At 47.3% G+C, this 15743-nt stretch overlaps 2 protein-coding genes across 2 annotated transcripts; both read left to right on the top strand.

Moving 5' to 3' along the window:
- Window positions 1–1068: 1068 nt before the first annotated feature.
- On the top strand, window positions 1069–2512 carry HMPREF1541_00024 (uncharacterized protein; the record flags this gene model as incomplete). Its single annotated transcript, XM_008712333.1, has 2 exons — window positions 1069–1796; window positions 1906–2512. 2 exons carry the CDS (start codon window positions 1069–1071, stop codon window positions 2510–2512), a joined length of 1335 nt encoding a protein of 444 aa, XP_008710555.1.
- A 7411-nt stretch (window positions 2513–9923) lies between these two features.
- HMPREF1541_00023 (uncharacterized protein) lies at window positions 9924–10988 on the top strand (the record flags this gene model as incomplete). Its single annotated transcript, XM_008712332.1, has 1 exon — window positions 9924–10988. One exon carries the CDS (start codon window positions 9924–9926, stop codon window positions 10986–10988), a length of 1065 nt encoding a protein of 354 aa, XP_008710554.1.
- Window positions 10989–15743: the final 4755 nt, after the last annotated feature.

The following is a 15743-nucleotide window of genomic DNA, read 5'->3' as shown; positions in this document are numbered from 1 at the left end:
TGCACCCAATCCCGTAATAGAACCACATATTGATTGGCTTCCCGAGTTGGTCGCGACATTAAAGTTTGACGACCAGGGTCCCTGGCCAAAAAGTGGGTTCGGGCTATGCTTTTACGATAGAAGGTACCCCTCAAGAAAGCGCTTGTGCCGGCCCCGGATACGTTCAGAACAGCTCAGCAGCCGCTCTCGACTTCCTCGTAAGATCAACACGATGTGCGTTGCACCTCGGTATAACAAAAGTGCGAATCTGATGGCAGCCGCCGTGGTCAAGTGCGGCGGACCACAAGAGCATAGGAAGCAAGGAAATTAAGTCACGACTGGGGTCACTTCTGCGAGCCAAGATGCGAACTTCTCTGATGTGCGGACCACCATAAGGCAACCACGCTATACCGATACCAGGAAATAGGGGCGCAAGGCGAACAACCAGGCCCAAGAGTTCTTATTCTCAGAAAATCTCGATCATTACTCAACTCAAGGACGGTCTGACTATATGCCCAAGCGTTTCCACAGTCGCACAGCATCAGGAGATTCTATCCACGTTAACGTTCCCGCTTTCCAGCAGCCCAATTTAATCTCTAGGCGCATACCTGTCCAAAAGATAGAATTTCAACTATCATGACATTCCGGGTGAGTATTGGAGCTCAAATCCCGAATTTTGTCAGATGCCTTCAACAGAACCTGCGCCATGACAAGCCCCCAGAAGTTATCATTTAGACCGAGGCTAGACGCTAATAATTGCAACGCAGCAAGCTCGACACGTCATGGACAGCACACCAAGGCGCTGCTCTGCCAAGAATCGGTCTTCTCGTGCAGAAGCACGCAGCTACAGCAGGAGGACGTCGGGAAATCCCAAGCGCGAGCGCAGCCAGCCAGAAGAATCTGCCAGGTTAGTAGCTAACACTGCAAGTCCTTGGACCAGCTGATCGGTTTCTTAGTCCTGACCAGAGACATACAGGCGAGCATGCGGCCGATCTTGGCCGCATTGAAACAATTCGACGTCAGCCTTCTGAAATTGACTCAATAGTCAATGCTCTCAGCCTCTCTGAGGGCGGCGAACCACTGCAGCCAATGCCGTCCAAGCGCGGCGTCGAGAACAGTTCACCCAGTGGCAAAAGGACCAAATACACCAAGAAGCATACCAATACCTTACCAACAGCGAGTATCCAAAACTTGTCGACAAGCCACTTCAACAATGCACCTACCAATCCTAAAACATACACGCTGGCTGAATTCGCCCGCCAGTCACATCACTCACCACCTCATGGCAAGCCGCCTGGTAGTCTGGTCGGAGACAAGGAAGGTGATGATAGTGATGCTCTTGAGGGCAATACGACCTTGCTGCTTCAGCCAGACACAAAACCTATCACACAGGACCAGCTCGTCAACGAGGCTAAGGGAATCTACGCCGGCCTTGTCATGGTTGAACAGAAAGCCGTTGAGATCATTTCAGCCCGTTTTAAGGCTGCGAATAAACTCAGCAATGATCAATGGCAATCGTTGATTGCCCTCCATCGGACCTTATTAAATGAGCATCACGACTTCTTGCTGGCAACTCAGCATCCAACTGCTTCACCTGCCTTGCGACAGCTTGCAAAGAAATACGTCATGCCAGCACGAATGTGGAGACACGGCATCCATTCATTTCTTGAGCTTTTACGCCAGCAATTACCCGCTTCTTTAGAGCATATGCTAGCGTTTGTTTACATTGCTTACAACATGATGGGACTTCTTATGGAGACCGTTCCAAGCTTTCGAGAAACCTGGATTGAATGCCTTGGAGATCTTGCCCGATATCGGTATGTCAAGCTCTTGTGTCTGTGCTGTTGGTTGGGCCGTGTAAAGGCAGCGATCCAGTATCAACCACCCAATATGTAAAGAACAGACCGACTAACTGTTTAAAACTAGGATGGCGGTTGAGGAAGTCAACTTGCGTGATCGCGAGATCTGGTCCAATGTGGCACGCACCTGGTACGACAAGGCTGCGGATCACTTCCCCAATGAGGGAAGGATCCAGCACCATTTGGCCGTTCTTGCGAGACCCAACATTGTGCAACAACTCTTCTACTACTCCAAGGCATTGATCAGTGTAAGTCCTTTCGAGAACACCAGGGACAGTATCATGTTACTGTTCAATCCGTTTTTGGATTCAAAGGACCCGGCGTCCTACAACAAATACCCGCTCGTCGAGGTGTCCTTGGTTTCTGCCTTTGCCATTCTCTTCAAGCGTGGGCCGCTCCAGGATTACCAATTGCAGATAGACTGGTTCTTGCAAGGACTCAGTGACCACATCATGCAAATGGCACCGAAATGGAAAACACAAGGCCCGGAAGTTGCTGCATCCCTGATCGCCGGGATTCTTGATTATGGCAAGAACGACAGCCCTATATGGACAATGTACCGAGAGCACATGGACACAGTAAAATCCCTAAGGAACTCCTCAGAGCCCATGGATCAAGAACAACTTGAACTTGAGGTTACGAACACTAGATCTCTACTTTTCAAGGAATTTTAGACGAACTTGGAATCCAATTTGCCTAACTTGGAGTGAGCCCCTAGACAGGGATCCACTTATGCTAGACTGGACTCTTCTGAGATTGTCACCCTTTACACTCTGGAAGCTTTCCGTTTAGCTGTTACGACTAATTCGAGAAAAGTCGGAGACCGGAATATCGTCCCATTTATGAGCTTCATTTTGAGTTTTCTGTGGTCACTGGCTTGCGTTGGAAAGCCTTTAATCTACCTAGAGGCGCATATCCTGTGGTCAAATGTTGTGGTCTTTCTTAACACGCTCAGGAGATCAGGTGTCTCTGATGAGCGCATTGTGGCCGCAACCTTCCCTCAAAGCAGTGGCACTGGCCACCAGTTGCCAGAGGATTTTCTTGCATGTAGAGCTGTCTGGGCGCAGCATATTTTCCCGCCAGACTTCTTCAGATACAATGTCACTGGCGAGGATAAGTGTACACTCAAGTTACCTAGGCATACTGCTCCTCAATGTGAGTGTTGTCTGTGGCTCAGTATCCATATCATGTCGCTTAATCGGTACATCCACTACAACCAGTCTACAAAACAGTTCTCTGTGTCCAGATATACTCTCACCTTAGAGCAAGGTGGGCTAGACGTCAGTAATTAATCAAAGGAGAACGTTTAGGAGGTGAAGATGGCGGATAGCCAGACTAGTGATGTGTGCTCAGCTGTGGTGGACTTAGACACAGGCTACATAATGATCAAGAAGATCTCTATAACAGGCTTAAGTGCAAATAGGAACGTGGGTGGGGCGTGACTTTAACGCAGCTAACATTGGCTGGGGAGATCTCAGACCATAAATCCGAGATATGGTTAGGTGCGGCAATAGCTAATTTCTCAATACACTAGCTTGGTGTTGTTTTGACATTAGAGCACATTCACGCGCATCTTTATCTGCGCTTTCACAAGCAGGAGTTGTTGGTGGAGCTTGTTCATAATGCAAGTGTAGTTTAGTAATGCTAGAAGCGCGGAGTAGCAAGTTGATATCCCCAGAGCTGTATTGAAGACATCAAGCAGCTGTCAAGCAGGTTACATAAGATAAGCGTGTCATGAGTAAGAGTGCAAAAGGGTATTAATTCTGGTCAGCATCAGGACTTGGGCATACCTAACTTTGATGAACCCCAAGTGACTTGCCTCATGTGCTTGAGGCGAAGGACATCAGCCATGGTAAATTCGCCTCTGACCCTAGATTGCACCACTACCATCGGTGGCGATCCTTTTGACCAATGATGTCGACCGTTTCTGCGTACCACGTAGAATGATGGGTGCTAGCGTGTCTCTCCGGTCAGACGGTCGCGCGATTGTGACCGCTCTCAACCCTCATAGAATAGAATGCTGCGTGTGATCTGGAGATACAGCGACAGACTTATGTGGTTTGCACCACTGACCAATGGGACTGTGTTTCTGCGTTTCAGGTTCTGCGGCCGTTCGACGACCATTGCAGAGCACCACGCTGTCGAATGGGTGGCAGCTCTCAGCCACAGGGTTCCCACAGGCGATAAAGCAAATCACTGCCACACCATGAGATAGATCGGTGGGTGGTAGCTTGATCCACAACGCCACGATTGTCAATGGGTGCAGCTCTGTTTATTAAGGCTGCACGAACGCAACCCGGAGGAATGCCGATCATCTCATTTTCGGAGTCAGAGCTATATCCCACGTTTGTCCAACATTTCAACGTCGTCGCATTCGAATTTCGTCACATTTACCACTTATATGCGCTGGTTATTGCTTGCAACAATTACAATAAAGCTACTGTATCAGTCTTCGCCGTCGTCCAGTGTTGCCATGGCAATGGTGTCAAAACTCATTAGCAGAATCTTGCCCATATCCTTGATTTCCGCGTCGACTATCTCGTTCAATCGTTTAGACACCCGTACTTGAGCAAGTGCAACAAGCTTGTGGTCAAGTTGCACGAACAAAGGACAGGATGTCATTGCTGACAGCAGGATTAGGTCTTCGACAACTCATTCACAAGGTCCTATGATATCTGCCCACGAGCAGAAAAACTCCAGGGCAATACCGTCCTTCGTCAAGCTAGCAGAAGTGTGAGATCCAGCCCAGACTTCGATGCTTCCTTGGTCATGAATGATGGCAGGTCGAACAGGTCCAGCTTAGTCCTGCTAGTTGGTTCCTCAGGGGCTGAGATACAATTATGGCATGATAAATTCTGCTACGGAACTCAAGCAGGATCTTGGGCAGTGCTGCACACAGATACCGCAATGGATAACAGGCGATAATTCCCTGGAGGGGCCCCCTCGCAACGCTCGGACAGCGTCCGTAGGCCCAATGTACTCGATGTCAATCTCGGCCGCGTACTAGACTTTTAAAAGTGATATCGTGCTGGCCAGCGAATGCTGGATTGATCAACGACAATGCTACAGATGCGCCTCAGGTGGCATCGCGAGACATTATCCAATACGGGGACACATTTCATGCTCCCATATCGACCAAGACAGCCGAGAAAACCTCTGGGCGGTAGAGACTATGCCAAGATATATGGCGCTTGATCCTCGTATATGATTGGTCAGAGTCAAGACCAGGTCGCGGCCAAGCCCTGCTTGTCGCTATGAAAAGATCAAGTCAGTAATTGGCTCAGCTGATAGCAAGTGGAGCTTGGGCTGCCGACCACCGTTTCAACCTCCAGACGTAGTGGACTCTCTGTTCCGACGTCTTCACAGCTACGTCTCGTCTGCTCACTTATGAGGCACGCAGTAAGCTCTGAAAACGCTGGCTATCGGGAGTATGCAGAGCATGTCGCAAAATGCAACTTATCAATCCCTCGGCACAATATCTTCTAACAAGCAACATCTATCACAAGGCGGTACGAGCCATACAATTCTGATTCAGCGCAGCGGTAGCACTCCACAAACTGGGGGACCATCTGCTGGGAATTCACCAACAGCCCAGCACTTGCGACCATGTGCGCGGTACCGAAGGCCAGGCTACAAACAAACGAAATCTGGTTGCATGACTTATCGACGGAGGAAAAAGAAGTGTGATGAAGCCAAACCCATGTGTAGGTATGCAATATCAAGACAGCGTCAAGTACTGATTATAAATGTAGGTGACAACTGCAGACAGAATGGAGTTTCATGCGTTACTCCAGCTACCAGCAGTATCAGCAAAGCTACACTATTCTCACAATTTAGTGCTATAGCTCATGCAACTTCATTGGAACAAGCCCGCAACCCATTGACCAGCACCATTTACCAAGCTCGCTCACTCAAAGAAGCAAATCCAGTCTTGGAGTGGCAGGTTGCTAATATCAAGTCTTCGTATTGACGAAAAGAATATACACTGGGGCAGTTAGCCGCGTCAAGATCCAGGCAGCAGACACAAGATGCTCTCAAAATATCATCAATCAGCCGTTTCAACACAGGGTACTCTCGTCAAGAGCAAAGTCACTGTCCAGATTCTTCCTCTTCATCGGGATCCCAGTACAGCATGCTCCCTAAAGCGCTGATGCCCAGTTTGCTGTTGGCCGATCCTGACCTACAGAGTATTTACGGTGTAAGGGCCATGTTAGATGCTCTGCCGGAAATTAAGCACTTTCTCAAACAGTTGAGCCAGCAGCTTGGGATCAACCACCTCTGCACTTCCGGGCTGTTGTACAGGATGTTTGATCAACTTAGAGATAAACTTCAGGAAAAGAAGAGGCTGATCAAGATCACTATGTAAACATCGGAAGCAGTGAGAGGCATGGCTGGCGACGCCGAAGCCTCTCGCAAAGGAGGAAATAATATTGATGCCTTAGAAGCACTGTCGAAATCGAAGGTCCTCAACGCTTGTGGGGTGAATTTGACGGTGCATCCGACGCAATAGGAAACCGTATTGACGAAACGCTCTGCTGTTCTGCCCTGTGATTGAACATCTGCAGTGGGCGCCTGCCAGGGGTAGAGATTCGTGGGGCAGGCCGAACGAGTGACAGGTTCTTTCTCGAATGGCGTATATATAATTGCTCCAGTGTCAGTGTCTCTGGTCGCTCCTTCTACTCTTACCCTCATAACTTCCTACAGGCTTCATTTCAAACCAATATCAACCTCGGAAAAGCTCGTTCCTAACTGAAACCTGTTCAGCATACATCCTACTAATTGTGACGGACTCCCTTAAAGCCATTCCTGTCCTGGAAGCCCCTCAAGTCATACGTCTCTCAGCACAGAGTTTCTACTACCACTCGCGCTAGTCAGTCTCTACCACATTGCCAATGGAACTGCTTATAAGGATGCAATTGCTTATCTTGTGCCTCCCAAGGTGGTAGAGGCCTCAATGGGCCATGCACATTAAGATTAGAAAACTATGGATGTTAATACGCTCCTTAAGAGGATAGTCTTGTTGAAAGCCAGTACCATGTTGAAGGGGATTATCCCTGAGAATCAGACCACAAAGCAGGTTCAAAACAAAGCCCTACTGTGATTCTTGAGACAGGCTTGAGACAATCAGATAAAAAGATACATCTATAAGCATTGCCAATTGCGAGAGCTGGAAAATAGTGTCATAGAACTAAGCAGGAAGTTAGGCAAAATGTACAGCATGTGTGACAAGCTAGTGGTGGATAAAGAAGATAACAGGATCACTTTCATTAATGATGACAGTAGTCATTCACACCAGTGATTCATCTAGATGAACCCAGCAGAGACAAAATAGCGCTTGTAGGTATGCTTTACTTTAATGTTTACAATAGATTGTGAACAGCAGTCTCACAGCGTGACATTTTTACGCGGTCATTTGCTTATCCCTATTCAGCTCGCGCGTACTTTTCCTGCAACTCCTGAAGTTCGCCCTTGCTGTTACTTAGGTCTTTCCTGATCCTTCTAAGCTGCTCTTCTAGTGTCCTGCATTAGCCCTGTCATTGGATGATTGACTAGTCTCTCTCCTCAACCATGGCTTCAAGGTGCTATGTCTTTTCTGTAAGCACTTCATTACATTAAGTTAGAGCTTCAATTGTTGAGGTAAAAGTCGGCGGCTTCAAGTGGTCAGATTCAGGTTCAAGACTGAAGCTTGCGCTATAGTCGCTGGCCACAATCTCCACTTGACCCAGGTCATCCCTCTTTCTGGCTTCAATAGATTGTTCTATTGGACTAATTGCACTGCAGATTTTGCGGTACGCTCCAGTGCTGTGCTTGCTCAATGGTTTCTTAAACAAGTGCTTTTTTTCAGGTAGAAAAAACCACCTGTACAGGTCCCCAGAATAGGTGAGCAAACGAACTTCATTCGCAGGTATAGATAGACCAAGTTTCTCATCTAATACTGCATTAGTTGTGTAGAGACAAGTAAAGAAGGAGTAGATGTGTAGAGGAATTAAGATAGCTGCTAACAACATTTAATCCACCAGCAAGCACGGATTCTGCTTGCAGGTTTTGTATACCTACGCTACTTTGCTGAAGATAACGCCATGGGTATAGAATCAGTACTAAAGGTATAAAGCACGGCGAAAATAACCTTGATCATTTACACGGCCATAACTAACTAGCAGCCACTTGTCTGTAGGGATCGCATAGTAATAAACGCGCCTACCGTGTGGAAAACTAAAAGAATAAGAGGTTTACACGGACAGTCCCTGGAAGCGTTAGAACCCTTGCTTATAATTCCTAAGCAATACCACAGCACTGCCACATTCAGTAGCTATTCAGTAACTACCACGTCTATATACGGTCTACTACCTTCAGGCAATCTAGTGAACATAAGTGAGGTGCCAAGCTCATGTGTTGCCCTTAGCGCTAGCATGGCGCTTCCACCCAAAACCCTAATAAGCGCTGACAGTAGTGTCTGCCTTACTAACTCCACATACACCTAAAGTCAGCCAGCTACTGCGTGTGCTTGCACAAGGCATGTCAGATCACAGTGCAGTATATGAACTGTGAATAGACTGTGGTGTCCAGAGTCTACAGGACTATATTATAGCTTCTCTCCTCCTTATATTACTAACGTCCTTACTTAAACCAGCTAACTAGAGCCACACTAGAAACCATGAGTTTTTCTTCCAATCCTATCTTGTTTATTACTGCATTTATAATTACTGCCAGGGTACTATTAGTTATCGGCCTAGGAATCAGTAGATGTTGCTCTAGAACTCCAACTCAGCGTGACTCAAAAGAACTCTCCTAAGAGCTTGGAGAGGAGAACTAGGTTATGGGACAGCGACAAAGTATTGTCTTTACACCACTGTCTAATCCGCCACCCTATTTAGCAAGGCCATGTGCCCTATCTACAAACATCACAGATGTTGTTAACACCAGCGCCGTTCGAGATTTATTCACCGCAATCAATCTAGATAATGCAGCCTAGATCGCCGCCAGCACCCATGCCTATAGCTCTCTAACATCCTGTACCAACCACACAGCACATCACTTGACACATCCACCACTAGCTGTGGTTAGGCTACCCTTCATAGATGTCACGGCAATAGACCGGAGTTGGAAGCATAGGCTAATCGTTTAATACATAAGGGGCGTACCAATAGGATTTCAGTGTTAGTTAGCTAACCTCTGTGCAGTCAGTAGGGGTGATGGAGTGGGAAGAAAAAAGTGCCCTTCACAAATCTACCGTTCCTGTAATCGTCTGGTTCACTGATTGATTGAGTCGCCTGGTTATCGGAATGCAGAGAAGCAGAAGCTGCAGATGTGAAGTAAACATTCAGCAAGCCCCAGTCCTAGAGTTCTAATCAATCTACACCTATGCAGTTGAGAGTCTTGGCATGATCATACGGGTGCGAGTAATGTCTAGCTGTCTCTAAGGAGAAGTGTACCTACTCATATGGCTCATACGAGAGGTTCCATCGGCGAAGGCGCTTGCATGCGTACGCCCGGACGACAGCCGCTGAGAATAGTAATAGAATTTGCCGGTTAGCCCTGCCAATCATAATGCAGCGACACAGCCCGGCTGTATCAAAACCCGATTCAGCCCGCAAGCACGGGCACTCTGGTACGTTATAAATGGGCAGGACTCTCGACTACTGCTATCTATTTCCTTTCACACAGCCACCCAGGTACAGTAGCCCAAGGGTTCTTGCCAATGGACCATATTCGCTTCTATAACTGCCCGCCAACCTCCAAAAAGCGCGAACCCCTAAAGAGCGAGGGCTCTACGTCTATAAACAGGCCTGTGTTTGACGTTTTAGGTCCTGGTAGTAACCATGTTCAATATGAGCAGGCTGCCTCACGAGGTCGATTTCAAAAGCTCACTGCGTCTTCGGTAGCCGCTATTGAGCTTCCGCTGGATGAAGAATCAGGTATGCTGCGTCCCTCTCTGTCTACCCATGCGGCAATTAACATTGATAACAAGGCGTGTTAACACCAGCTTCAGGCTCCGCAGGGAATGACTTGTTCCATGCAAATTCGCTTTTGGATCCTTCTCGTCTTCAATTTCCAGGCTTACGCTCTGATCCAGACGCTGAGTCAATGGAGACTACGCAGCTGCCTCTATACCGAAATGCTGCCGTTGGTAATTTTATCGAACAACAAAACAACCATAGGTCTGATCTCGGACCAGACAAGCAATCCGTGGACCCGTTCTCGGAGGTCCAGGATGACAATTACTCCACTCACATATCCGTTGCTAATGCGCATACCCAGCTCGGACATCCAGGCTCCTGGCAGATGCCATCCTTGAACAACGACCAAGGTTTACCAAGCCCGGAAATCAATGCTGCGCTTATTCTGGGTCCAAAGTTGCTGGATGAAGAGCCCGACTGTACCAACCATGGAAAAGCGGGAGCAAGGGACCAGACGGCCGAGTCTACCAGCGATGGCGGTAGGTCTGTCATTACGAAGATCCCACGCAATGCTATGGACGTCCAACCACAGCCCAACTCAATGCCCCCTATCTCCCACGATGCTATCTCTCGCAGCCAATCCACCGATACCTCGCTACCAACTGCGATAAACTCGCAAGCAATGTCACCGCAACCTTCCAGCTCTCTGGAACCAATTGCAGGGCACGACCTTTCAATTTACCCGCTCCAGCGAATGGACTCATTTCTCCTAACGGCAGTCGCCAGCGGCTTGCAAGAGTTACAACAACTATCTGCCTCCCCAGATGCCTGGATTAGCCTGAAAAGTCTTTCATCATTTGACGGTTTTACGATCCTGGGCATAAGACCGCTCAGAGACGACCGATGGCTACTTTTGGCCAAGGTTTTGTGCCCGACCTATACCAATCCTCGCCGTGACAGTAGTGCTGAAGATGTTGTTGACTGTCATACCGAGAACAGACGCAAGAGAAGGTTGGTCGGAAATAGAGTCTCGCTTGTCAACACCTACGAACATGGACGGCGAGTTGAATCTACCAATGGAAGAGTTTCGCGCCTGAAGCGAGGCAATTGGAAGGAAACCGAAGATCAAGAACTGAGCAGCATGATGGAAATGGGCATGCCATGGTCTTCAATTTTTGCGAAATTTCCACGGCGTAGCGAAGCCGCCGTGCGCTCCAGGTGGTACTGTGTACTGAAGCAACTTGCTCCGTAGATCTCCCATCACCATTGCTGCGGTTGAATTGTAATGCTGGGGATGAAGAGTGGCCTTCCGACTGGAAAAAGACTGCCTGGCGAGGTATTCCTCATACACTATTTGCTCACTGTAGAAAACGGAATAGTTGTCGACAACCAAAGAGTGATATGGCGCTTAGAGGATTCATCCCAACTTTCATAAGGGACAAAGGTAGTGGTCTCTTTGTGGTCGCACCTCTTGCTTGATAACAAGCGCCACAAATGTTTATCCGTCCTCCACATTCCGTATCTTTGCAGTCTTCACTCTCCTCTTGGAAGGTCTTTGTCCGTTACAAGCGCACATATAGGCTGACCTGGCCTGGGCAAGGGAATCAACCTCCCTTTCCCTGGCTGCACCTCATGAAAATCGATGCTGTATTCGGTTGAGTCCTGACCAATCTCATGGCCGCACAGATTGCGACGCAAATCTGTAATGAGCTAATTATACATCTAAAAACACAAGTCTTGCCTACCAGACTGCTTGAAAAGCCGCTTTCAGTCCAGGAAACCACAGAAACAGGTACGTATCGTCATTAGTAGTAAATAAGGGCGCACATGGAAATTTTGGTCTGGACTTGCTGCTATACCAGGGATCTGTTGATGCTTGAGTATCCTGAGACCATCCTAGATTCATCTTAGTCACGGAAATCAATGAGACAATAGATACTGACCTATGCGGCAGGTACCTAGCTATTAATCCTGACCACTATATTAAGCGGCACTATACTAGAAATCATCAGCCAATCACGGCTATTAGCAACAATAGAGCCGTTAAGCAAGAGATAGTGTAGAAGCCTAGACCATTAAAGTGTATGTATAGCGATAGGTGATAACAGCTAAGTCAGCCTAGATCTTAGCGTTAGACTAGTAAGGGTACTAGCGGATTGCAGCACTAGCAGCTACAACAAACTATTCAGATCATCCTGTCGCCCTTGGATATGTGTGTTGTCTACCTCAATTATGAGCATCTAAAGTAGTAGACAGGCAGCAAAAGGGCTTAGCTGATTCAAGCACAAGACTTTGTGCAACAAAAGTAGCTTAAGCTGCAGTAGTGCCACATCAACACTACCAACAAGGTGAACACTATAGCAATAAAGGTACCTCAGAGACTCCAAAATCCTGCTAAAAAAGCTGTTAAGCTGGTTGGTCACTACCAGCTGTCTATAAAGGACACACGTCTCTAAGCATGGGCTGTAACCTGTGAAAGCTTTAACAAAGCTGGTCTAAGCGTCGCTATCTACACAAATACTTCTAAGAGTTAGATAGTGGCTTAGGTCAACTAAATGGGAGTGCTAGTGTGGTAAACGTTCACAGAAGTGAATCTCAAGACTATCAAGCTTTAATAGTGCAGGTATGACTTGGAAAGGATATTAATCACAATCAATGTGAAGAGTCAAATAGCGCAGATTCAACAAACTGGGATGGTTGAGTTATTGAGGCAGTCTCACCAACAGACTACTCAGACAACTTTGTCTCAGAAGCTGTGCCGGGACACTGGTACTATCCAGCATATCTAAGCTAGTACATTAGCTCTTGTATTAGCTAGATTTATTCTCCTACCTGACATAACACAGGTTACAGGCTCAAGCTATAAGGTTCGCAAGGATGGAAAAAGCTGATTTATACACACACTGCAGTTTCCAATTTAGGGGGAGCTCTTGAACATGGTAGGGACACAGACAGTTAGTAACTGTCAGCTGTGTCAATTAACAAGCATGTTAATCGTCTAACAGGATTTCAAGGACTCTCAAGCAGTGTAACTCTACAAGATTGTGCCTAGAGATTAAAGTCGCACAGGTCGTATAACTTAGGTAGACAGGGTACAAAAGACGTGTGTCAAGTAAGGGCGACCTGAGGCAGTTCAGTTTACAACAGGTTAGAATACTCAAGAGAAGGTTGCGCCTATCCAGCTATTATAACTTATCAGTGATCCTCTACCTCCCCAGGAATGGGACATACCAGTGTCAAGATGGCTAGGATGATCTCTGCTAACAGGCAATCCATAGTACATACTGTATCACTCTACAGGGGTTCAGCCCAATAGACCTAGATATCTGCGAGCAACACCCTTGTGGTATCATGGGAATTTAGACGTCCCATAACGCTCATAGGGTCTGTCAATGTACCAGCTACGGCTATGCGTGGTTCGAAAGCCAGGTACCCGTTCGAGCGTACCCGCTGTAGCATCTGGCATGTTTACATCAGGGGACTGCGAAGAGGTCGTCCTGCTCTTATCCAGACAGCCTCGAACGGCACCGTGTTCGGTGGCAGAAGAAGTCGGCTACTCGTGGAATCTGTGCTGTAGCAGCCCAGCTAGTACTCTCGTTGCTTGGGATGATCAAGAGGCTACCGGGTGCGTGTCCGTTGATCCACAGGACATATTGAGCAGAGTTACCTCCTTCAGAAGAAGGGCAAGGTCACAGTAACTTGCACTCTATCCTGTACTCAGGTAGAGGAATCGTGGCACAAGTGTGGGAGTGCCTCTCACCTGGAGATACACCCACAGCTTCGTGTGGTTAAGGTATTTGACCAATCAGAGCTTGTGTGTGTTTCAGGTTCTGCGGCTATTCAGCGACCACCTCGCATGACGCAATCTTGATGGCGGGGGGGCACATCTCTTTATTTCAGGTTATGCAGGCCTTCAGCGGGTTGGGCACATCACCTCCTAAAGTGGAGTAGATGCGCGTCTGTTGCATCTTGCGCGCTTACCCATCCACAGTACCAGACTGCTTTGGCTGGAAGAAAGCAGGCCGAGTTGCGGTAGTATTCCGCCGCTATATAGAGGACGACGCTCTGCGTTCGTAAAATCGTCAAACAATGAGCAAGCCTGTTTCTTGTGCGAAATCCGCCGTAATGTTGCCCTCCAGTTCGGGCGGAAAACCAGGTCAAGCAATACGCTAGACGTTCGATCGCAGTTGGTTGGGTTTTCGAACCAATGAGCGATTGCCTTGGCTTCAAGTCTCGAACAAACGTGATAGGCAGTCGTCAAAAGCTTAATTGAATGTAGTGTATGGGCATCGATGCCGCCTCTGGCTGGCAGCTCTTCACCCGATGTCAGCTCGATGGTGTTGAAGACATGGCATTTCTTTTTGACAGCTTTCTGAGTAAGCTGTGTCTCAGGGGACCTTGACTGCAAAGCCACCACGGGCCTTTTGGGCCGTCTTTGCGTTGATGGCGCGCACGAATTTGCACAAGGAAAAAGCATGCTTGCTTGCTTGCTAGTCTCGCATTCAATCCCCTGTACATACTGTGGGTGGCCAAAAACTGCGATTCCTCCGTCGCCAGATAACTCCCTTGTGCTCCTGTCGCCACATGTTTTGAGAAGAGAAACAGCACATAGAGTAGAACAGTGCAATACCCACTGAAGCGCCAACCTGGAGTTTCTCCAGATATACCATCCCATGCCATGTCACCCAAATTAAAGTCCAGAGTTAAACACAAGCGATTGCCACATGCTTGCCATCCCCTCACACACAAGGAAAAAGACACTAAGAAGCATTACAAGTTATATTGTCGCCGCCGTAAATACTTGGGGAACAAAGGCTTTAAATTGAACACTCGCTGTAAAGCACAAGTCTTTGTGCTGGTTAAGGACAAGGATGGCGGACGCTCACATTTCTGGAGCTCAGAAAACCTATCTAATATCTAGCCCCCGAGTGGCATAGCACTAGTTAGTAGCTTACTTAGCCCTTTTAGAAGTAATAGCACTAATGACACATATAGGCAGCTGATATCAATACTAAAGAGATTCCTCTAAGATCTAGAGACTCTGGGACTCACTAAAGCAAGAGACAGGCCCTTGGGACAAGAAATAACTCAACTGAGGACCTCTTGCACAAAAGCTCAGACAATGATATAGCCCTTAATAGCAATACTGCTACCTACCTCAGTCATGCTTGCATTACCAACTCTATTACAACGGCATCTTAATCCCAGTAGGTGAAGTCTTTCTTGAGTCACTTCTAGCAGTTCAGTTCTAAACAAGCAGCTATGTGGTGTGGTATCAGGAGTGTGATTAGAGGCTTGGAATAATAGACTGAGATCAATTCCCTCAAATCCTTGCACAGTATAGTCTGGTTACTCTCTTAAAGTCTACTTAAAATGACTAATTTATTAGACACTGTGTCTTCTTCTTAAGTCCTGTAAATATCCGCATTCAAACGCATCTCCTTTTCATATGAATCCTAAAATACTCCCTAGGCAGCCAACCATGACTGTGAAGCTTTTTAGGTATAGTAGAGGCTGTGTAGCCCCGCTCAAGACATATAGGCTTATATTCAGTGGTATTAACGGACAAGTCCATGTTGTAGTATTCGCGGAGTCACCAAGATGGGAGCCGGTGGAAGGAGCACCCAAAACACTACTGGTGTTGTGAGTAGTGAGAATAGTCGTCACTAATGTTAGTGTTACATCTTCAATGCATTGTGTACTTGTGGTTTGCTTAAGTAGGCTCGTGTTAGTAGAGGGCAACCAGTCTATAGCACAGATAGCTAAAGCAGTTATATCTAGAGCTCTGGATATCACTCTCAGCACTACCTGAAGATCAGAATATACCTTTAATCTCGGTGATTGCACTTATACATAGGTTTAAAGCTGTAAGTGAGCTCAGCGTACCCCACTTGAACTAATAGTCACCAAGAGTAACACCTCCTACCTCAGGCAAAGTAGTTTAGTTCTTGCTTTCTGTTGTTAGATAGAATCATGGGTCAATTAGATGCTAACATTTACATGGAAG

The sequence above is a fragment of the Cyphellophora europaea genome (assembly GCF_000365145.1).
Source record: "Cyphellophora europaea CBS 101466 unplaced genomic scaffold supercont1.1, whole genome shotgun sequence".
Taxonomy (NCBI): domain Eukaryota; kingdom Fungi; phylum Ascomycota; class Eurotiomycetes; order Chaetothyriales; family Cyphellophoraceae; genus Cyphellophora; species Cyphellophora europaea.
The sequence above is the reverse complement of the archived record's forward strand: the minus strand, read 5'-3'. Positions and strand labels throughout refer to the sequence as shown.